Genomic DNA, 24,739 nt, shown 5'->3' on the forward strand with positions numbered 1-24,739 from the left:
AAAAAAATTAATTGTAGAAAAGTGACTTTTTGTAAAAGATATTATTAACATAGTTTTATCATAGTTTTTCAAGTTATTGTATTGTAATTTTTAATATTTTTATTTATGAGTTCAATAATTAATGTCTTTTAAATATCTGCTGGTATGATTCTTCTTAGCGAGTTTCTATTGTATCTAAAGAAATTTAAGGATTTTGGTACAATTATTCAATAATGAATCTTTTGTTATCTGCACATGTATAGGAGATCATGAAATGAAGCAAGTGATTTTGAAACTTATGAATCAGGTAAGATTATGCTGTAACTTTGTTTTATTTATTTTATTTTATCTCTTTTGTTTTTTTACATTTTGCAGGTTATTTTTCCCTTTATTTGGAGCTGGGCGGATATTAAGTATTTTGACCTTTCCTTCTTCATGGGGATGCTTCTAATGATAGAGTTATTATTGAAAGTGCTGAAGCTATACTCAAGCATGCATGTGCTCTAATTTTTGCACATCTTCACTCTGGATTATGCATATCATTTTGTGTTACCACCAATTTCTTCAATATTAGTAGTTTCTTCCTTGATTATTGTTTAAGATAAAAATAGGCTATACTGTTAAAAGGAAAACCACCCCAATCTTTTTTATTTCCCTGTGCCAAAAATATGGTTCAATGCATAGTCATGTTGACTCTTCCCTCATATTGCTTTTTATTAAGATATTTCATTTATGTAGCATTTTAGATTCATCTTTTTAGTTTACTTCCTGGTGCAGCGAAATCTAAGGAAAAGAGAAATGAGAATTCAATGTCTTGATAATTCTTAAGAATACCAAGGGTTGAGAATTGAGAAAAATCTCAAATATTATTCTATCAAAGTCTCACCCATTCGTTAAAAAAATAAACAAAATTGACTTTTTGGTGAACTCTACTCTACTAGTCAATCCTGCCCTACGTCACTTGCATGCATACTTATCATAGTCATACCACATATTCATATGAATGTTATTTTATCTTACTTATCTTGGTATTGATATTGTCAAAGTTTAATGTTCAATCTTGATGGAAGATTTTTTTTATTTTCGGAGATAACAAGAAGGTAATTTATGTTTTATAGTGTCCATAATATCAAACCTTGGATCCATCCCTAACTAAAACTATACAACATAAAACGGGGAAGAAACACTAAACAGAGACAATGCATAACAGAATGTTTCATCAATGATCCTTAGTCTGATCAACTGACGATTAACATCAGATCAAGTAGATTTTGACTCACAGAACACACTCATATTATGAAAACAGGAAGGAATCCAGTTGATTATAGTATGCCTCCAAAACAGTTTGATCAATTTCGGTATTTCACTTGTAACTAAAAACTCAAGATTTTCAGGTGAATTTAGTTGATTGGCTCAAGATGGTTAGTAAGAGAAATCCTGATTGAGATCCATAGACCCTATGAAACCAACTTAAAAGGCACTAAAACGAACTCGTCTTATAGCCTTAGTCTGTGACTTGGAGATGGGATTAACTCAATATTGGAACATTTTCCACTGCCCAAATATTTGCATGCGCATAAATGAAACTGACTATCCCCTTAAATCTCATAGTTTGTTGGGAATAAATAACTAATATTTTCAAAATGATTAAAATATCATTTAAAAATACAATTTTGATTTTTCATTAAAACTATTAAAAACATTAATTATCAACGCACAAAATTCAAGTACATATGAATATAATATTCATCATAACAAAAATGATTACTTAAATATATACATATATATAAATTTATATTTATTATATTTTTTAATTTATATATTTCATATTATTTACTTTTTAATTTGCATATATATATATACATATATATGAAGGTTATTCATGCATGCTACATAGCCATTAAATTCAAATTCTAATATTTATAACATAAAAATAAAATTCATATATGATTAATATGTATTTATTGTTTTGTACCTTTTTTAACAAGTAATTTTTTCCATTGGTTGAAAATATCTTCTCTAGATATTGATATAGCTTAAACAATATTGATACTGGTCGTGGGTGTGGATCTCATGCAAAGTCAAGAACTGTAGCTTCTCCCTGCACGAATGGTATCATTGTCTGCAGGTGTGTTTATCATATTTGTAAGGAGAGTGGATAGCAGGTTAGAATATATAGGATCTAAATTACGTGGGTTAGACGTTGGTGTGTGGCTGAGACTGTATTTTGGTCTATGTTGGTACAATTAATTTGGCTACAGCCAAGTTCTGTTTGTAATGCGTTGGGGTACCCCTGGTATCCCGTTTTAATATTATTATTTTTTAGCCTTTCAATAATAAAAAAAAAAACGTTAAGTACTTCGATCACTCTTTTTTGCTTTAAACAAAATTTATGGATCATAAATAAACGTCGACTCTATAGTAGATTAATACTTGTTAGCGTCCAAAAGGGTGTTTGGCAGCATCATACCATATTCTAATGAATCAGAATCAGCCATCGTTATCTAATTTCTGTTTTCTACTAACTGAGGGTAACTTTTCTCTGGCTTTTTAACTTTCTTCAAGTGATAATTATGTAAAGTGACTATGTGGCTTCGAAAGCACTCGAGTTTTCTATCGAGAAGTTAACATCTTGGTTCTTGGGTATATAACATTGGCACATTTCTAACACATGCTTTTTGTCCGACATATTCTTAAACTTACAAAGCAAGTAAAGAATAAAGAAATTGTTGAACGAATTACCTAACGAAATTTCCACTATTTCTTAAACTTATAAGAATTGCTCTCATGAAAATTTAATTAGGAATAAGAAACCTGTATTCATATATATTTAAGTATATTTAAACACGCTGATACGAATACGATTGTAGTTTATTGGATATATATATAAAAGGAGAGGTCAAGTTACTCTTTATTTATCATTTATTTTTTTAAAAATTTAATAATTAAAATTAGCTATTCATCACAATAAAATTGCTATATATGTTTCTTAATATAATATAGATTTTTCACAAGGCGTATTTCTAACAAAAATAAGGAACAACTTTTCCTAGGACCTATAAAAATAATAGTTACTTTTTATATTGTCATTGTCATATAATATAAAACTATCGTGTATGCATGATATTTTTTATACTTTTACAATAATTATATCAAAAATCAAATATATCATAATTTTTAATTAATTAATAAAAGTGTAATAGTTTACCCTGACAATATATGGAAATTAAACTATAATATATTACAAGATTATTTTAAGATGTTGCATATATGGTCAATATTACGTTTACAATATAATTTAAACATTTCTTTCAATTCGTAACTGAAAGTGTAACATTTTAACTATTCTTATGTTTACTAATTATGAAAAAAATTAACATTCAACATTCGGCTTCTCATATTTGTTATGACTAGATATCAAACAAAAATAGTTCTAAATATATATACTTTTTCATATTTTACATCAAATATTCTTTTGACAACTAATTTTTTTTTATTTTTTATTTTTAAATCCAAACAGTTTTCACTTGTTTTAAACTTTGTCAAATCAAATATGCATTTATCGTTTGTACATCTACATATTTTAATTTATTTTTATATTATTCTTGAATTAATAATCATGTATATATTTTTCCTAAAAAAAATATGTATAAAAGATACAATATATGAGATTTATGGTAACTCTTCTTCTTACTGGAATTTGGATTCAGTGCCTCCAATTAAGAATCATTTGCCTCCAATCAAGACGTCCTATCCTTTCTCGGTTCGTTTTTTCTTTAAGCATCAAACTAATTGCTATCAATTCTACTTGGATTACATGAAGATACGACTTTTCTGGCAGCTGACTTTCGCACATAGAGAACACAAAGCTTATAAATTATAATGGCTGGAAAGTTTGAGAATACTAGAAAAGTCACACCCAAAAATCCAAATGACTTTTTATTGATATCATTTTAAAAATAAAAAATCTTTGTGATTTTAAGCTGAGAATATTCACTTGCAGGCTGCAGCATGGTGGAAAATTCACGTGAAAGCGCTTCATGGAGTTGGTATTCACGTAATTTTGTAATCCTCTTTTTTTACTTATTTATAATTTCTCTATTGTATCTCTTCTAGTTGATATGTTTATGTTGGAACTTGCATGCCAATTAGGAAGCAATAATAGAACTATATAGTAATTCACAATTTTAATTTGCATTCCACCAAACTTCCCTATGTAGTGGGTACTGTACGTGTAATGCTTTAATTAAGTTATTGCTATATATCAACTGTCTTGTCAATCCACCTTTCTATTAAGAATGGGCCATAAATAGAAAGAGAAAGAGAGAGAGAAAATTTTGGTATATTACTTTCCACAAAACCTTATCTTTAACTCGCAAAAAATTTCAAACCCATATCTTCGTCCTTCTAAGTTCCAGCTTGTCACGACAACGTAACTTTTTTTGCCAATGCTTTTTCTCCATACTCTCCCAAGTCCTAACAAGTTTACAGCTTTCTTATATAACCTAAATTCAAATAATACCTCTCTTGATTCTCTCTCGTTTTTTTATGTGCATACATGTCTTGAATTATTGATTGATTCCCTGTGTACGTGCCTGGGTGCTGCAGTACTTTGGCTAAATTATTATCCACTCATTCATCATATCATAGTCATTTTCTTTATATGTTTCCATTAAAAAAATTGAAAATAACTCCACTCCACAATTAATGTTTGAACACGTTTTTATTTTGAATTTTGAAAAAAATTACAAAACTTAAACCTCCAAATTTCAAAAATAAACTCAAAATAATAAAGAAAGTAAAGCTTATTACTATCATGTTTAATGTTTTAAAATGTGAACCGCATGTGATGTAGACGCAACGTCTTAGTTGCGGCGGCACGGTAGGTCATGATTGTGCTCATCAAATTAATCGTAATGATCACAATAACAATTTAAAATCTTGGTTATGTTAATTCAATAACATGAGATGAATATAATTTTTTTATAACTGAAATAAATATTGCTGTAAAAAAATTATAACTGGGATAAATATAGTATTTTGTTGTTGCTCAACAATAATGAGTAAATCATCGAACACTAGTGGGTCTTCACTCTTCAACCCAAGCCAAAGAGTCGGCCAAAGATAAGCATTTATGGCCAACTGATGCTGAGCAACAGAATCTCTCTGACAGAAAATTGATATATAAGCCTCTGATTTGAACCAGCATCAATTATTCATGGCCCTAACCATTACTCTTACAGCTATGTACTAAACTTTATAAGAAAAATTATAAATTATTATTATTATTATTATTATTATTATTATTTAAAAAATCTATCACTTTTAGTGGAAATTGTTGATTTTTTTACAAGGATGGGTGGAATATCAACTAACTAACTATCCTAAACTAGAGGATATCAATTAGGTTGGTCCGACACATTTAGGCTAATAGACTATCGGATGAGTAAAATGCCAGTCAACCCAAATCAAGCTAAGTAGCCGAATTGACCAATTATCCATTTAGATTGATTCTTTCAAATTATTTATTGTTTGAGAGGATTCTTTCAAATTGTTGTTGAATATTTAATGGGTGCAACACATTTATTAACATATGTTGTTTGTGAAGAAAAATCTGGATTTAATTTTCACATAATATATTATTGAGAAATAACATAAGTGTGATTAAATTTTAAATTAAAGATTAATTTTTCATTCGGTTCAAATAGTCAAAATTTATAAAAATACCTCAAATTCGCTAACAAGTCAAATATCCTAAATATCCTAATTATGGTAATTAAAAAAATATTATTTGATTGACTTGTTAATCTTCATTTTTTTAAGTAATTAGCGTATATATAAAAAAATTCATCTTAAAAATTTATTTAACTAATTTGTACATAAATTTACTTTTAATTTTAAAATTAATTAATACTTGAAATAAATAAACAATTATGAAAAAAATAATGATTATAATAGTTACTTATGATATTTTCGAACTTATGAGCCAGGTTAACCCATTGCAAGCTAGCACTCATATATGTCCTCATGAGGTAGAACCCAAATCGAGCAAATTAAAATAAATTATTCTAATTTTATTGGCTCAACTCACATTTTATCAGGCTACTTGCGCCAGCATTTTTACATTTTCTAACATAAACTATACAATAATAAAGAGAAAACGAATTAATCTAAAAATTATATATCTTCAACGATCATAAATTAAGTTCTCTTTTCTCCTTCCATACCAGTTACTATAACCATATTCTTTATAGCAGTCTATCTACCTTAGTGTCATGTATAGAAAACTAGCAGTAAAACTATCTTGCCCGTGTCTAGGCTCTTTCTCTTGGCTTGGTTGTGTATTGTGAGAAGCGTGAACATTAAAGTGTCCTAAACTTATTGTAGCTGGGGAAGGATAGTGATTAGGACTTAGGAGAATGGTTTCAGCTACAATTACAACTTTATTGGTAGAGCATATCCATCTTGGCACTGACACCAACATCTTCCACTATCCATCTTTAGCTATCAATAAGAAATTATTTATGCACTAAGCTGTTTTCGTCCCAGGAACCACACGTCGTCATTGAATGGCTCCATCTTTTTATGTAAGCCTGTAGTTAGGGAGAAGAATGATGATAGTAAAAGCTATCGTACATAAAGCTAAATGGTACTACTGCTCAAAAAATAATGTTACAACTTTTTTCCACAACCCGTGCATTCATTGTGTTTAAGTTATGGGCCAATTATAAGATTCTTTCATGGAATATACAAATTAAGTTTTGATCATCTTTCTTTCTTAACCTTCTCTCATGCATATCTTTAGTCAGTCCCCAGCCATCCCTAATCAATAACTGAAGGATCAAATTCCAAGCATAGATCATATCCTTCACATGCCTAATCTCTGCCTTATGTGTTTGAGAGGGAATTAGATTCAGCAGCCTCTAAAACGTGTCATGAGAGTCACAAATTAAGGTAAAACCCTAATGGTGCATGACCAAAAAAGCATTGCATTTCTACGTGAATATTTAATCCTGTCAAACAAACTAAAGAATACAGATCAGACAAGATGACAAGAGAGAAGATGAACAAAAAAGATTAAAACATCAAATGTCTGATCATCCAACAAATCTCTAGTTACAAAGAATATCTCATACATAGAATTAAGGAAAGGAAAAATAATAATAATAATAATTAAATTAACAAAATCAGAACCTTAGGCCATGCATAAGCTACAAAGGGAAATAGTCATTTTAAAAGTGAACCTCCATAAGGTTTCATATGATCTCAAATGTAGCTGAGGTATTTTAATTTGCTCCACAGTAACCTCTAAAACAGAAATTAAAACCGTTGAGACCCATCTCCAATCGAGTTAGAGGGCATTACAATCCATACCAATTAGCTGCAGTGAATACAGAGAGAAACCATAATAAAACCAATCAATATAGTAATTAGTATTATCATTTATCAGCAATTTCCCCAACCAAATAAATATAAACAGGACCAAAATTCGTCAAATATCAACTAATTAATCTCCCATGGTTCAATTCAATCCATCTCCTCCTTGGTCACCTGAGTTGGGACAATAATGTCCTGAAGCAGCCCATTGTCCCTCAACAAAGCCTCATGTCCAAAACCACGACGGGTCGAGTGATCCTGAACAAACCCACCAAACGATGTCGTATTGATGTAGTTACTACTGGAGCTAACAACACTCAAAGCCGAAGCTTGTGCTTGATGTGGCAGCATAAAGTGTGAGGGACCGAACGCAGCAGGTTGGGTCACGAAGCCAAGGCTAGACCGAGCCGAAGCAGGGCACGGGTGCGTGTGCTGACCCTCGTAGGTTGTCACCACCATGGAAGGGTCTTCGGAGGACCGCTCCACGCGCTTCTTAACGCCGCAACCCGCGCTGGTGCAACGGTAGTAGCTCCTACATGGCGAGGTGGCACCACCGTTAGCGTGTCCCGCAAGGAAGAAAGTTAATTTAGAAAATAAGAATTTGTCAGAGAGAGAAATGACGGTAATATGCTTGCTACCTTGGATAAGGGCTGTTTTTCACAGCTTTTTGGCCGTACTTGCGCCACTTATAACCATCGTCTAGGTGATCAACCTCGCTCTTTGTCATGAACGCGAATCTTGGTTCTCTTTGCTTCTTTTGGTTCTTCTTCTTCTTCTTCTTCTTCGCTTTTAGCCTATTGGATTACAAAATACAGTCAAATCACCACACTACCAACCATAAAACCAGGATCCCCATTTCAACTTCACCAAGCTAACTTATCTCTCCTTTGTCATTAAGGCAATAAATAACATCTATCTTCAAAAATAATTATTCAACTGTGTATATTCATTCATCTATTTTCACCTTATTTTTTATATTAAAAATAATTTAGTATGTTTTTACTTTTTTATTTAATTTTTTGTATGATGCTCTTATTTTTATCTCATGCACCTAAAACAATTAGAAGAAAAAAATTAGATATAGTTCTTTAAGTATTTTTGTTTTTTTCTTCTTTGATTAAAATTGAAGTTTCATCTTTAATAATAATATGTGTAAGACTTTAATTCTGATTGAAGAATGCATGTAATGAACTACATCTAAATTTTTTTTAAAAAAAAAACTGTATACTTGTCATTTTCCTTACTCAATACTCACTGTTTCTTAGTCTTGTCTTGATCTTGGTTATCTCCTCTGCCTCCATTACCACCTTCTTCTTCTTGTAATTCTTTCCCACTCTGTTGTTCGGAGTTGTTATTGACCGTAGCCTCATTCGACGACGAGGAAATCGACGAAAAATTAGGCGACGCCGGCGTGTTGAGCACCTCGGAGGAGTCGGGGACGTTGGAGCTGGCCGGAGACGGCGAAGGATGGTGTGCGACACCGGCGGGGAGCCAATCGAATAACGGCACGTTGTAGTCCTGCACGGCGAGCAGGTCCATGAAGGAAGAAGAAGAAGGCATCATCATGAGGTCGAAGATGGTGGATGGTTGTTGGAAAGGGAAAGTCATCATGATGGAGTTGTTGTTGTTGGGAATCTGATCGGAAAATGGCATGGTGGTGGATGATGAGTTGTTGGGGTTCGCTACTTGCTCTTGTCTTTTCTCCTCCGCCATTGGTTGGGCTATATATCAACAACGCAAAGCGTGGCACATATTCTTCCCTTATTGTGCTCCGAACTCAAAAGGTAGTGTTGTGGTTCTTAATTCTAGCAGTTGTTATTATTACAAAAGATATAAAAAGAGAGAGAAAGGAAGAGACAGAGAGAGAGAGAGAGAGAGAGAAAGGGATAGTTTGGGGATTAGAGGTGTACTCTCTCCGTAGATTCAAATTTCAGATTTCTTAACGAGTGTTATCATAACTACTGCTATTAAATTTTTATTGAAATTTTAAATTTATTGCTTTTTTCTTGTTTTTGAATAATTAATAATATTAATTAAAGATATTAAATGATTCTTTAAAAAGCACTGCTCCCTCGTTCCATTGCAGTTGTCCTCCTATGTTGTGGATAGCATAAAAAGAACCAATAAACCAATAAATTATTTTTTTACAATTTTATAAAATTAGTCTCATTGTTAATTAATTTTTTTTATAATTAATATTATAAGAGATATAATTAAAAAAATATTATTAGTGTTACATTAAAAATCTAAAATGATAACTATTTCTCAATGATTATTATGTGACTGATGAAATATTCACTTTCTTATCTTTTTTAAGGAAAAAAAGACAATATTTTTATCCTTTTTTATAAGTAATTTTTTTTTTCATTTAATGAGACTAAGTTTAGAATACTTTCAGAAGGTATATGTTTTTTTTTTATTGAAAGGGATTATGCTTAATATCAAGTTTTAATGAAAAGTAATTTAAGAAAAATATTTATTTTTAATTAGAAATAAAATAATGTAATAAAATTAAATAATTTTTAACAATTGTGAAATTATTTTTTATATAAAAGAGGTGAAGGAGTACAATTTAAAAAATAGTTAAATATTTTTTTATGTTTGATGCATAGTTTTTAAAATTGAACTGGACTCTTCTATTGATATATTCGAAAATAGGTCTGTGATTAATCTATTGACTCTAAAAATTTGTTTCATTTTAGAATTGGTGAGAATATCTAAAACTGTTCAAAACCAATAAAAATTCAGTGCAGAAAACTAGTTATGAATCCATATTTTTTTTAAAAAAAAATTATTCTTGTTTATTTTTAAATTTTTAAATTTTATCTAAAAATTTTAAAATAAATAAAAACAAATATTTAAAAAGGATAAAATTTAATATAGTATTATTGGTAGCAATTTTTTTATGTAAAAGCATTAAATATATTTATTAAATATTTTAAATTATTTTCAAAAGTAAATATTAAATATTTATACAATTAATGTTTTTAATAAATACTTACTTTAGTTTTATCGTGTATTAATTACTTAGAATAAATAATTTCTTATAGATACTATTAATATTTTCTCTGAGTAATTACTATCTCTTTTAGTTATTGAGATGAAAACATTAATTACAAAAAAAATACTAATTTTGATTGAGATATTATTACTTTTTTTTAAGGACAATAGTTGCCGTGCCTGTGATACAAAGTTCTATCCCATTTTTTAACAAGATTAGTTCCTTTCTTCTTAAAGGTAAATTTCGTTTTAAAAAATGTTATTGAAACTTATGCTACAAGTCTAAGATGAAAGACAAAAAAAAAGGATAAGAAAAATGTATTTGGCGACTAAACATTGTTCCTTTAATTTGAAGGCTTGGAAAATAAATATATCTGACTTAAGAAAAGTAGGGTCGTTGTTGTGTGAAAAGAAAGGAGGTTTGATTGGGTTGGGAATTTGGAGAACAGGTATGGTGAGGTGAGGGGGTTTCCAATTTCCGCCTTGGGATGACGGGCACCTGTCAGTTACGAAGCGTACGAAGAATGGCAGCAAGATGTTGATGGCATTTACCACAAAAGAGGACCGTCATAGGGCCCAGTGCTGGTTGACGCGGATATTTGACTGGTAACCGGCTTAGCGTGTCAAGGAAGCATTCTCGGGAGTGTAAACATGGGCTATACTAGGGGGATCCTTTTGGATGTGTTTCATAAGGTATTCATTTCCACATAAATTTTCATTTAATATTTTAGGTGTGGGTGTTTTTTATCTTACAAATATTAGTAAAGTGATTGTTAGTTTGTTAATTTTTGGATTAAATTAATTTATTGTTTGTTAATTTATTATTTAGGTTTAATTTAGTTTTTTAATTTTTTTCACTCAATTTGGTCTTATAATTTTAAAATTAATTTAATTTAGTTTTCTAATTTTTTTCAGATTTAATTTGATCCTTAGATTTTTAAAATTGATTTATTTTTTGAAAAATATATACTTTTTTGCGGTATAAAATCACTTAGTGACAGTTTTGAACAATTATAAAGTGTGATTTTTTATCATTTAAACTGAAGGATCAAATTAAATTGATTTAAAAAATTAGAGAACCAAATTGAACAAAAAAAACTAAATGATCAAATTGAATCTAAAAAACTAAATGATCAAATTGAATCTAAAAATTTGATGACTAAAAAAATTAATTTAACCTTTACTTTTGTTAGTGGCAAGAATTCGAATCACAACATCCCTCTCTTCTTTTTTTCTTTAATCATTAAGTCAATTTTATAACTTTTTTTATACATGGATGAGGGTACGAGGATAATGTTCTCCTCTTTGATGTAGTGGTGTTTTCTTCTTGTACTCTAATGCGACATGGGTGCGTATCTACAAAGGCACTTTGGCGATCAAGTCAATGATCTCCTTAATACAGTAAATGAAATCAATTATCGAGAAAATAAATAGTGAATGTTATCTCGAGAACCTCATCGTTTATGTGTGTATGTGTGTGTGTATGTATGTATGTATGTATGTATGTATATTATTGAACTTTAGATCTATGGGGCATACCTCTTGGGTAGTGAGGATGTTAATCAACAATTACCTACTAATGAGGTTTTGGTAGTGATTATATTGCATTTAAGTAATCTCATTCCCTTAGTTCGTAATGATCCTTCTCGTATTACCATAATCGAGGGGTACTCGACTTTGACCAAAGGCACATTCGACTAAGGCTGACGAGTATGTATCAAAGTGGAGTATTAGTTAAGACTCGAAAGTGTTCATCCTCGACCTAGGGGGTGTTCGCCCATGGTTGAGGGTAGCTTACTTGAAGATACATCCCCTTCAAGTAGTTTGTTACCATATGGTGTTTGGTCCCAACTAGGGGGTGTTTGGTTGTGGCTGAAAGGGTGATTGGCCATGTCCTTGGTGGTTCACCAATCCCTATGGGTACACCTATATTTTAGGCGTTTTAGTTATAATTAAAATTAGAACTATAATTAAATAAACACTATGTAAAATTAATTATGAACTATTATTAACTAAACACTTAAGGTGTATTTAGTAGTAAGAATTTTCTTTCATACTCAAGAATCATGAATTCCGTGAATCATGATTTTTATAAGCGACTATAATTGTTTGGTTTGTGGACTGTCTGGCCAAGAGGTGGAGAGATACAATCGAGAAGACGAGAGATACACTAACACCTTCCCCTTGTAAGCTTAGTGCATGGAGGATTGCAGAATGTTCGTTTGACAGGTGGACAAAAACAACCAAAAAGACAAGAGATCCATAAGCATCCATGCCCTGCAAACTCAATGTTTGGAGGGTTATGGACCATCCAACTAGGAGGTCAACTCACAATGCTTGGCAGATATATAGTTGACTAATTGACAAAGAAACATTCTCATTTTAGTCCTTGTTTTTCATGGTAAAATACAGACATGCATACACCTATCAACTAATCAATTACAAATGTCGAGTGTCCCTTGTAAGGAATATCATAAATTCAGTAACACTTGCTAGAAAAAAAAAAGGTATTGCTAACCATGTGACCCCTAAACTATTAGAATGTGACAACATGGTAGGATACACATCACATCTACCAACATGTTAAAGAAGCAGAGGGTCAGGACACCTTCGTCTATCTTCATGCATTGTATGGTGCTGACAAGATCATATACATAAACATATGATTTTTGAACCAATCACAATGGGACACATGGAAGGTGTTGTCGAGGGATATCCAATAAAAATAATACAAATAAGGAAAGGGTGTGATGCCCACCCTAGATTTATGGTTAGACAAAGCTAGGGTAACACATACCTAGTCTTTAGGGTGCTTCATCCTCTCTTTAGCCATTTGATGCAAATATTAACATCCATTATTGGATCTTCAAAAATACTTTTCCTAGTAACAATCACAATAAAAAAGAACAAAAACTCACCATCACTTGGTACCTTGTCACACACACTTTTTAAACACATTTTTTTATTGGTATGAATTTATTAAAAAAGATAATTTTGTAGGTCTCAAATGATATTTAATAATTTTTTCTTGATTTTATAATTTTTAATAAATTAAAAAAATATTTAAAAAAGTGCTACGAAATATATTTGTAACACTCCTCTTTAAATAAATATCTTCATTCAATGAATTCCTCACTCGCCAAACCTACTTAGTGCTAGCGAGCGATCTTTTAAAACATCATGCTTTAGCTAATTTTGCTACCCATTTACGTTCCCACAAATTTATATCATCTACATTTCCTTCTTCTCCGGCAAACAAAATGGAAGAGTTGGATCACCTCAATGACTGCATTACCAAACACATGGTTTCGCCCCCACAATAATTAATGTTGAATTCATTGCTCTAGATTTCTAAATCTATTTAGTAATAAAAAAATTTAAGGTCTAATTAATAGGGCATTGAATTCTAAATTCCCCGTAACAAAATCCAATTATACTCTAATTTATAACTGAAACAATCATTTTAGATTGACAATGTTTTCGACGTTAAGCTCAAAATCTTACCCTATTTGAAACATGATAAATGAAGACAGCTAATTGTATGCAAAGGAAATATTCTGAAATGTCATGATTTAGGATGAGACGGTAGGGACTCAAAATTCAAATATTGAGGCTTTCTCCGTTCATACTATAGGTTTATTTTATATAGTACTCTCATGCACGTGAATACATAATTGAGTGTGTTGTGTCAAAAAAAAAAAAACATCGAGTGTGATCGATGGGTGTAAAATTGTTATAACAAAACTTGTAATCTGTTGTTTGAATATTAGATACGTAGTTATATTAAATATTTAAATTTTGACGCAAACCATCAATGTAAATATGTAGTTGTTTTTCAACCGTATGATAGATAAAATATCACATTTTATACAAATTTATTGATTGATCATATAATAAGTTTTTTTTAAATAAAATTATTAATAAATACTTATAAGAAAATAAAATAAATTAAGCTAAGTTAAAATAAAATTTTCGACAAGTTAAATGAGAAAAATTTTAAAAACTAATATATGTATAAATTAATTAATTTTAACTTAAGAAACCTAATCATTTTTATCTTCTTATTTTCTCAACCTATAACTATTTATTGAATATTTTTTTCTTCAAATAAGGTCATAATTGACACTTATAGGTGATTTAATCCATCCTCATTTATGTGTATGTGAAAATATTCTAATTTTTTTTATGTTGGAGTAAATGAAACAAATCCCTGATTAGTTATTATTTTTAAGAACAATTTTTTTATTTATTAAAAACTAGAAACCATGCATGCATTGTGGCCAAAAGGTAGCCCATATGTGTGTTTGTAAGAAAGAGAGATAAGATCCATTATTGACGCCAGATCAATCATAAATCTAGTAGAAGTACTTGATGTATGTTAGCTTTGCTCAGTTTGACTTTTTGAATTGATAGAAATAGTATTTTAGAAATGAACTTTCTTGACTTCGGTGCAGATTATGGTGACATATATGTAACACCCTTGCTTGACCTTAGTGACAAAAAATTGCTCTACCTCCTGATGGGAGTTGAATTGTGCCCCACAGTGAAAAGAAAGAAGAGTTTTGGCTGGGAAAAACATCGAAGAACATAGAGCAGAGAAGAGAAAGGAAATAAACAAACTCACAAGGTAAGGACTAAGGAGGACATGAAATAGAGGAAAGTGTCCCGGTGGTGGTATCATTTCAAACATCTTAATTTGTGAATAATTGAGAGCCTCATTTTTATTGTGAGAAATGATTTGAACACTTCGACTTTAGTGCAAAGATATGTTTTATTAATATTAATATCAGAACAAATTTTAAGATGTACATAATGTGTCAATAATACATTATTTTGACGCGTTGAGTTGATTGTTTTTTGAAAAATTGTTATTAAAATGTACTTTATTTTATTAAATTTGATTTATTTTATTTGAAACAGTAAAAGTTCACCACTCAGTCGATTTATCATACAAAATTATGCAATGAAGTTATGTATTTTGGCTCCTACGTGTCAAATCGAAGGGATGTTTTTTCTTAAACGACAAGAATTGAAAGCACTACGCGGTTTTGGTATATTCTGTGATTGCTTCTAAGTCACGCTCTTGCCTTTTGCAATTTGCAAAGCTCATATATAACTGTAGGAACCCGAATAAAAAGGAAAAACTAGGTCTTCCTCCTTTGCTTTCCTTCGCCAGTGTCTTCTTGTTCTATTTCTTTAAATATTCTGTGGTTTGTTTAATTGTTTTTATCTTATTTTCCTTCCAGCTACCATTCCCTGCATTTTATTCATTCCGTTCTATCAATGCTTTCAAAATCTTCACTATTTTAATTGCATGCATGACGGTGATTCCCTTTACCTCTTTTTAAATTGTGAATCGGGTGAATATATTATATGCTGTGACTTGTTTGGATAATACGAGACAATGAAGCGATAATTTAGCACGTCTTTCATCTACTCCTATGTTTTTCTTTTTTCCTTTTATATGCAGAAAAATCCTTATTAATGTAACAATTCCATTTTTCCTTTGTGTTTATTTAGACCACTTTATAATAATAAGTATAAGTATACATATTACTGAATGCGGAAATCAACTAATAAAAGATTTTTTTTATATTGACAGAATATTGTTATAACTTATAAGTTTCAAGTTTAAATCTTGATACAAAATTCTATCAAATAATTGAAGAAAGACTTTATCATTCATAATAATTCTATTTGGTATAAATATGATTATTTCCCATGAAAAACATCTATATTTTTTCTTACAAAATAAGTAAATATAATTATAAGCATAACTTAATGTATAAGCATTCGCCATTGGGATTTAGTAACAGTTACAAATTTTGAGTAAATTGATGAATTTAATGTATATAGAGATTTAATTTCTTAAAGATTTTAATTTTAATATATTGCTAGTTTAAAAACTTGTATGCGTACTATAAGAAATCATAATAAATATAACTTTCAAAATAATATTATTATGAATATCATTAATTTAAATTTATATATATGACAAACACGCGGATGTGAATTTTTGAGAGTAGAATAGATTATGCAAGGTTTATTATTTAAAATCAGAGATTCAAATTTTATAAATAAAAGTTAATAAAATTATGAAATGGCCGGGTGTGAAAAAAATAGCAAAAATTAAGGTATATTAAATTCACAGACAAAAAGCAAAACTAAGAAAGAGAGTTGGATAAGAAAACGCGCATTCGTTTTTTGGCATGTCAAAATGCCATCATTTTTAACACTGGTAAGAGGTAGTTCAAAGAACGTACGCATGATTAGTCCGTGGTGCATGGATGATATATTACTTAGAAAATAATGAGAGTGCAGAGGTAGTAGTGGAGACAAACACAAGACACGTAATAAACGATGCTACGTAACAGTAGAGCTAGAACAAAACAAAACGATTGAATCATTTGATTTGGTCGCAGAAGGGTTAAGTTCATTGCACATGCTCTTCACGTGCGTGACGTAGGGCAGTGTCGTGGACTCTTAGCTGGAGGAGAAGGAAAGCGGCAACGGGTCTCGGCGGCGCTGTCGGTGGTTGTCGCTTCATTCAACTCTCTCTCTCTCTCTGACTTGTGTTTTGTTGTGTCTATGTGGTGCTGCAGTGGTCTAACTACATGGGAATGAACAACCCACATAAAATCCCAAGGTCGTGTTTGGTGGTTTGAACTAGAATACCCCAGATGTCGCCGTCTCGAAGGACGTGATGAGTCTGCACTCTGCAAAACTGCATGCAGATTCAGAACTATATCTCACACCTTAGTCAACAGTCAAACCCTGTGAATATTTGTTCTTCTTCGATCAATCACCCAAAATACACTTGTGAAAAGCGTGGATCAGTTAACTTGGTTTTTAATTTCTAATTTTTGTTTAATACCGTAATTAGCATCTTTTATAAATTTTAATGATTTTTCTAAGAACCACAATAGTAAAAAATCAAATTGGATCTTGAAATCAATAATTCTCATAAATAAATAATACTTAAATAATATTTTTTTTTAATAAAATTTTTGTATGAAACACTTTGATTCGTTAAAAGAAAAAAATAAAATTTCACCTCTTGACTCTTCTTTTTATTTTCTTAGTTTTGTAATGACTAAAACTAAAAAAAATACTCGTGTTAAAAATAAGATTTTATCTCACGTTAATAAGTATTGATTTTTTTAATAACTAATATTTTCATTAAATAATAATTATTTTTAAAATCTGTTCTATTTAAACTCATGATCCATTTACAACTTAATTCATAATAATTATTTATTTATTCATTAATTGTTAATAAATCACATGAATGCGAGACATTAAATCATATATTTTTATGAAATTTTTATAATCTTTGATCTTTTGTTTAGCTATGAATATTGTTTATTATTTTTTTAAGAACTCATTATTATATTATTAGAAAATGAGTAATACAGTATTTATTTTCTCTCTCCTTTTTTTTTCGGACCAATTTTTCTCTCCTTTAAATAAATGGCCATGCAATATTGAAGGCTGATTTGTCTATCCCCGTTCCCTGCTCATTGGAACCTGTCCCATTCCGCAGGCGCGTTTTTATCCCATTTCACCGTTTTAAATTAATTTAATCTGACTAGTATTTTTTTTTTCTTTCCAAAAATATTGATACTGGATAAAATCATTACTGGTTAGTAGTTACTTTTGACGATAATAAAATTTAAATAGCTATTCTTTAAGGCAAAGATAAAATGCATATTAAAATAATTGACTTTGAAATGTTTCGCTGCAACTGTGCCTAAAAACACCTCATTTTGACATATAAAAAACAGAAAAGAATTTGATTTGGATTTACTATATTCTCATTGTTTTTTTTTTTTTTTGCGCAATACTATATTCTCATTGTTTTAATTACATAGAATTATAAATTTAATAAATTGAATTTATTAAATAATATAACATGTCATTATAATAAGTTTAATGACTATACATTGTTAGTATGAAAACTTTTTACTATTAAACAATAAAAAACACATTCAGTAAGTATTAATAATATTTTTGATAAAAAATATTCTATTTTGCTTCTTCACAAATATAAAATTAACAAAAAAATTACTATTGATATGATTTTAAAGATAAATATTATAAAAATTAACTGGCTTAAAATGCATTGTAATTTTTAATTTGATAAGGTGTAAAATTATTCATATTGTCAATATATAACTATTTTCTCTAAATTATAGTTTTATGCTTGTTTAAAAATATATCTAAAAATAGAAATGTATTAGTACACATGTAAAAGGAAGAAAAAAAAATAGGACACGAGAAATTAAGATCTACGTGGCTGAATGGAAAATAATGTTAATTATATTTTTTATCGTAACTTTTTCAACTTTTCATTTTTAGCCCTTAAATAAAAAAATTAATAGCAATACTATGGTAACAAATAAAAAGCTTTACATGTGTCCATTCACACAGGCTATTAGATTGAGATACTTCAAAAGAATTTCCCAAGAAAGGGCAGAACCCATTTTAATTATTGGCTTTTCTGCTTCACACTTTACCTAGGTCGTGTATGTTTTGAACGCAGATGATACCCACTATCGTTGTTATGGGTCCCCATGTGAAGAGTCTATGCCCAAAATATTAATTAGACAGCCAACCGTATGAGTATCAACCTCATCTTGTTTTGGCACATGAACAACAGTGCCACTCAACCAAACTCATTCATCCCATTCAAACAAGCAGAACTTGGAGACTAGATCCTGAATTACCCAGTTTTCTATTATTCCGTTACTTTCACAATCTGTATCAGTAGACCAGTTGACTAGATCATATAAAATAAACATGGCATCATCTCATCCTAGACTAATAGTGTTAATTAAATATTTCATTAGAAACCGTCCAGATCTACGACTCTTTCGAGGATAGATAAGATGAAGCTGACATTACTAGAGAGCAATTGATAGTGATGTTTTGTCCCTTTTCATTCACAAAATTGAAGCTTCTGTGGGGCCCTTATGATCATCTCTGTCATCTAGATTTTGGACTTAAACTCAGCTTACTCAGAGACAACTAACATTAGCAACAGCAACAGAAAACTTAAACAAGTAAAAAATGTTGCAGAGTAGAATATATCCATATGATCACACCAAACCAAAACTTTCCCATCAACCTAACATATGGGCATTTTACAAGAGACCAAGACAATAATAACATAAATATACGAAAAAGCTCCTACTAGTGTCTACTGTGGTAAAACCGGAACTAGAGAAAGGGAGCAACCCACAATTTATCTAAATCAGAAATTGGCAAGAGATAAAAATCATACTCTAAGCAAAAGGTATGAGTTTTCAATTTTGGATCTAGGTTTGAATAAACTCTCCTTTTTAACTAGTCTTGAGCAGTTGTAGCAACAGCTTGTTGAACTCTCCGTTGATGAACATCCCAATTATACACACGAGCAATTGTAACCTGATAAAATATAGGTAAACAATCAATAACTAAAACTAATTATTTTCCAGAACAACCTATGAAAAGATTGGGTGATTGCTGAATACTGATACATGTACTCAACAACATTTATGCAAAATACCAAAAGGAGTGTTGAAATGTCTCAAATGCATCGTATAATGTGCATGGTAGATATGAAAATGACGGTTGAAAATTCAGAGTGGACATTATTGTATGCTTGCTTATTAAGAAAACAAAGGAATGAATTAAAATGTGCCACTGTTTGCATGTTCATTGTTTGTTTGTGAATGTATTTTTCCTTACTCAATTTAGATCAAAGTAAAACCAAAAAGCAATATGAAGGTCCAACTTAAATAATCTTCGTTCCATCATTTTCCCAATTTAAAAATTTTCATTTTCTTTGCCAAAAGGTAACTAGTGAAAATAATACTCTCTCTCTCTCTCTCTCTCTCTCTCTCCTGCTAAGAACTTCCCTTAAAGGTATTAAAGGGCTCAAGGGCTTGATGCCTTTCACCATGCTATACAAGTTCAATGTCCTTGACGTTTCAATGGGAAGGTGTAGAAAATGTAGAGGGGTATGGAGCCCTTGATAGTTAGCAAGCTGACCTGAGTAATTGTCACCTGGTCCCTCAAAAACTGTAAATCAGCAATAAGAACTTCCAAACTGGCTCTAGCATTATCCAGGTTCTTCTGTAGAAGACCAGTAGCCTGCAACAGAAAGATATATAGGGGGTTTTAGAATATGGGTTTGGACCTAACTCAATCCCAAAAACTAGCTCATAGGGTGAGGATTGTCTGCCTCTTATATATTTTATTGTGGTCTTATCTCTAGCCGATGTGAGACTTGAGATTTTCTCAACACACCCCCTCCCACCCAACACTACTGGGCTTGATGCGTGGATAACATGGTGGGTGGCCCATTTAATGGATTTAGGATAGACTCTAATACCATAATAAAATGTGAGTCTGGGCCTAACTCAACCCCAAAAGCTAACTCATAGGGTGAGGGTTGCCCTCCACTTATATACTCTATATTGGCCTTATTTCTTGCCAATGTAGGACTTGAATTTTTCTCGGCTGGGAGAAAAATAAAAGAAATAAAAAAACAGAAATAACACCTAAATACTAACATACAAGTACCTCTTCTAATGAATATTCCAGCATAACATTAGCTCCCAGCCATAAACACACGGAATTGGTTTCTTCTATGCGTGCTCGTGAATAGATGCCTTCTGATACCTCAAAATCAGCAATAAGTTCCTGTATTTAGGGTCAAATATAAATCTTCAGTTTCTAACATAACATTTGCTTTTCACTTGCAGTAAAAGATTTTAATAGATTACTAGAAAGGTGGCTTGATATAGTTTAACAAGTGATCAAAATTAAATCTTTTGGGACGGATAGCAACAGCTGAGCCTGATTTTTTTAGGGGGTGGCAGTAGTGGAGGGAGAGTGATTTTTTTAGAGAATTAACTCTTCATTCAAGATAAAAAGAAGTACACAGACATATTTTAGGTACAAGGAAGATTATGAAATAATCTACTTATATAGCCTGTTTGGAACCGTGTTCCAAAACCATGTCAAAGTGGATTGGACACAGAAGAGTTAAAATGAAGGTGGCTGTACAATGCGGTACCAAACATGCATTTATTAACCTTCATTCTTTATTATTCTGACTCTTTACTCTTGTGCACCTATGTGCAGACATACAGAGTGGTAGATATAGGCATTCAGAACACAATCTCACAAAATAAGTAAACCTAGCAAAAATGAACTAAAATTTGCTGTTGTATGAGCATACAAAATGAAGGCGATGAAGAGCAAGCACAAACATGAATGAATACTCTTGCAAGTGCATCTAGGACTAGGACTGGTTCCATATCAGGAAAGAGATTCACCATGGTATCAATGTTATAAGCTATGAGGGATGAACACAAATCTTAGACAAATCCCAACAGACAGAAAGAACTTTTTCATACAGTAAACTTGACATAAAAACTATAAGCAGCAGCAATGAAGCCTAATAATTAAACATGGGGACCTGGGTCATCAACTTTTCATGGAAGATAAAATACAGGTGAGGAAACTACATGCTAGCTGCCAACAAGGAAAAAAGGATACATCTAAACAAAGGTCATAAGCCATAAAATTGGAGCTTTGCTCACATATTATTGAGGAATCAGGAAGTCTTGAGGATGTATCAACATCACAAAATATGGCAAGTCAGGACAATTATATATGTATTGACAGAATAAGATGCATGAAATTTCAGATTTCAGCTGTCTAATAACAGTTAATCTGACCACTAATACCTAGACATTTTTGTAAGATAATAACTTTTAAGCATCTTTTACCAAAATAATATTTACCAAAAAAATTTGTTAAGAAAATCAGGCTCTAAACGAACCTCACCAGTACCCTTCTTAGCTTTCAATGTAGCAACAACGTCTAAGCACTTTTCAATATCTGGTATCTTTGCCTGAAAACCACCACAAACAAAAAGTGTCACTACAATAGGTTGATTAGATATGTAAAGAAAAATTGATGAGCACTTCAGAGAGATAGTAACTTTAGATGAATCAGTTAATGTTGAACATTTTTTTACTAAAATAGAATAAAAAGACAACCAAAATATTTTTCTTGTTTTACTTGAAATTTAAAAATTAGCATTTGCTAGTGAATCAATAAGATGATTTTACATTATAAACCAATTTTCCACTTCAACTTATAAAGCCTAGACAGTTAGGAATGACCAAAGTTCAAAATATATGACAAGACAAACTTTGGATTGGAGTCTAAATCTATTAGCCTGCATAGCATAAATACAACTCAACTCAGCCGTGAACCCAAATGATTGTTCTGATTGTAGCCTACATATGTTTTTGAAAACTATATTGTAAAACCTCATGATACGAGTCCCAAGATAAATAATAGTCATATGTTACAGAGCAAATAGCCTGCTTGATCCTGTCCAGCAGGCCCCAAAACAGGCATAAAACTTTCAAATTCAAACTTCCTCTTTTGCAAGTTAAAATTTCACTCAAATGTTATTGATTCTAATTTGGAATATAATAAGACTTTTTTTTGGTCTCTTGTCTTTTTAGCCCACAATCAAAATACCAGCAAAACAATAATAACATAAAAGTATATGTATGACTCATTGTGGCTTATCTAGGATAGATCATAAAGTAAAATCTATTAGATATTTTTTAAGGAAATGAAACCTGAAGATCCCTTTGCTGAGCAAGAAGCTTCATTTCTACTACCTTGTACTGCTGAAGTCTGTAAGATAAATATGATGGATCTCAATTCATACAAACACTTATAAAAGTGAAATTGCCATGAAAACTAGAAACAAATTCACATTGGTTTTGCAAGTGTCTGGTCAATGCAACAGAACTTGTGAAACCTAGTTTTTCTTAGTAAAATTAACACATTGGTAGCATTTGTGGACGATTTAGAATGCGGACATATAGTCCCTATTCCATGTTTGATATATTTAAAAAATAGAACAAAACTTGACATGGTTGAAAATTGGTGCATGACTAAAAAGGTAGAACCAAGGAGATTAGAACCATACCATTCCATTCACATGTCAAACACTATTATCATGAAATGATAACAATGAAAGGAGGCTCATATGGATAAATTCCATTTAATGAACATAAAAATAAGGAATGACTTAATTATACAAATTGCACACTTAGTGAATCTAATGAGTGACAATGTAAGCATCATGCATTGATGCATTCCAACGTTTTGAAAAGGAATCAGATCATTGCAACCTAAAATTCACATCAAAAGCTGCCTCATTTATTAACCCCGCTATTCATATCACAAACAAAAATAACAACAGACCATAATTTCAAGTAGGTAGTATGAAGTTTATCACAGAGATCCAGAAGTAGCCAACAAATTTATTATCCATCATGAATAACTCATTTTACATCATTTGGCCTCTCCAGATTTCCAGGCAATAATTCAGTTAATCATGTACAAATTTTCTCCCCAATCCAAAAGAATCACCGCATCACACTGTGCAGTCTACAAACCAGCCATATTGATCTACTTCAGCTCACATTCAGCTGAAATTGTTATCCACACCTAGTCCCTACCTCTGTATAAAAAATCTTCATTTCTCATTTCATCACTTTTAACAATACCGACTGCCAACATTTACAAATTCACAACAATTTCTGTAACTCTACACGCATTCTTTCGAAAACCTCATAACTTCACACCATAAACTACTCCTATACCACCCAAAACCCCCATACATTTGTCAACCACACTTAAATCTCTGCATATTCTCTCGACTCCCATACTCATTAATGAAGGAAACTCTACAAGGCACTACAACTAAATGCAGATTAAAAACCTAGTTAGGAACTACTAACTCAAACCACAAATGGGAAGATAATTACCACACTGATGCAATCCGAAAAGACTATGAACAAACAAAAGAAGCTGATTTCTACTATTAAGAAAGCCAGAGGAAAATATCAAGCAGATCCTTAGGTTTCGAGAATATCGAAAGTGAGAAAGTAAAAAGGGAAAGTGAAGATGAAGACCTCTCTTGGAGAAAAGCCAGGGCTGAACCAACATCGAGACCCGATTGAGTGAGGTAAGTTTGGACATCCTCTACGAACTGAGCCCCTGGTATTCCTCTTCGCTCCGACACCGCCGATTCTGAAGACGAAGAAGCCATTGTTGACGCTCACACACCAAAATTCTCCACACGACGACCCTTTATTAGTTGTCGTTTAATTTTGGTTTTGGTCCAACTCTACTCTTATTGGGCCACGACTAAGCCCAAATCGGGGTTTGGTTCTCCGTTATTTTCACACCCCCCCTTTTAATTTTGATTTTTTGTAAGAGTAAAAGTATATCCATAAAAATAAATAAAAATTATTACACTCCATTCCTTTGCATTAATACATTATCACTGACCACCAAC

General features: G+C 31.2%; 2 protein-coding genes across 3 annotated transcripts; both read right to left on the reverse strand.

Moving 5' to 3' along the window:
* Window positions 1-7,068: 7,068 nt before the first annotated feature.
* Window positions 7,069-9,260, reverse strand: WRKY26 (WRKY transcription factor 26). The gene is made up of 3 exons (NM_001361358.1): window positions 8,612-9,260; window positions 7,995-8,150; window positions 7,069-7,888 (listed from the first exon to the last, which is right to left on the reverse strand). The coding sequence occupies exons 1-3, from the start codon at window positions 9,067-9,069 to the stop codon at window positions 7,507-7,509; spliced, it is 996 nt and encodes a 331-aa protein (NP_001348287.1). The 5' UTR covers window positions 9,070-9,260; the 3' UTR covers window positions 7,069-7,506.
* Window positions 9,261-19,371: 10,111 nt separating this feature from the next.
* On the reverse strand, window positions 19,372-24,525 carry LOC100305759 (putative prefoldin subunit 3). Of its 2 annotated transcripts, NM_001249376.2 has the most exons (6): window positions 24,354-24,520; window positions 23,007-23,064; window positions 22,190-22,261; window positions 20,923-21,042; window positions 20,389-20,490; window positions 19,372-19,782 (listed from the first exon to the last, which is right to left on the reverse strand). In NM_001249376.2, exons 1-6 carry the CDS (start codon window positions 24,488-24,490, stop codon window positions 19,702-19,704), a joined length of 570 nt encoding a protein of 189 aa, NP_001236305.1. In that variant the 5' UTR covers window positions 24,491-24,520; the 3' UTR covers window positions 19,372-19,701. The 2 variants fall into 2 exon arrangements, with proteins under 2 accessions (NP_001236305.1, XP_014635023.1); XM_014779537.3 differs by lacking the exon at window positions 20,389-20,490 and having other exon boundaries at window positions 19,390-19,782; window positions 24,354-24,525.
* Between the last annotated feature and the right edge of the window lie 214 nt (window positions 24,526-24,739).

Source organism: Glycine max, chromosome 9, assembly GCF_000004515.6.
Source record: "Glycine max cultivar Williams 82 chromosome 9, Glycine_max_v4.0, whole genome shotgun sequence".
Taxonomy (NCBI): domain Eukaryota; kingdom Viridiplantae; phylum Streptophyta; class Magnoliopsida; order Fabales; family Fabaceae; genus Glycine; species Glycine max.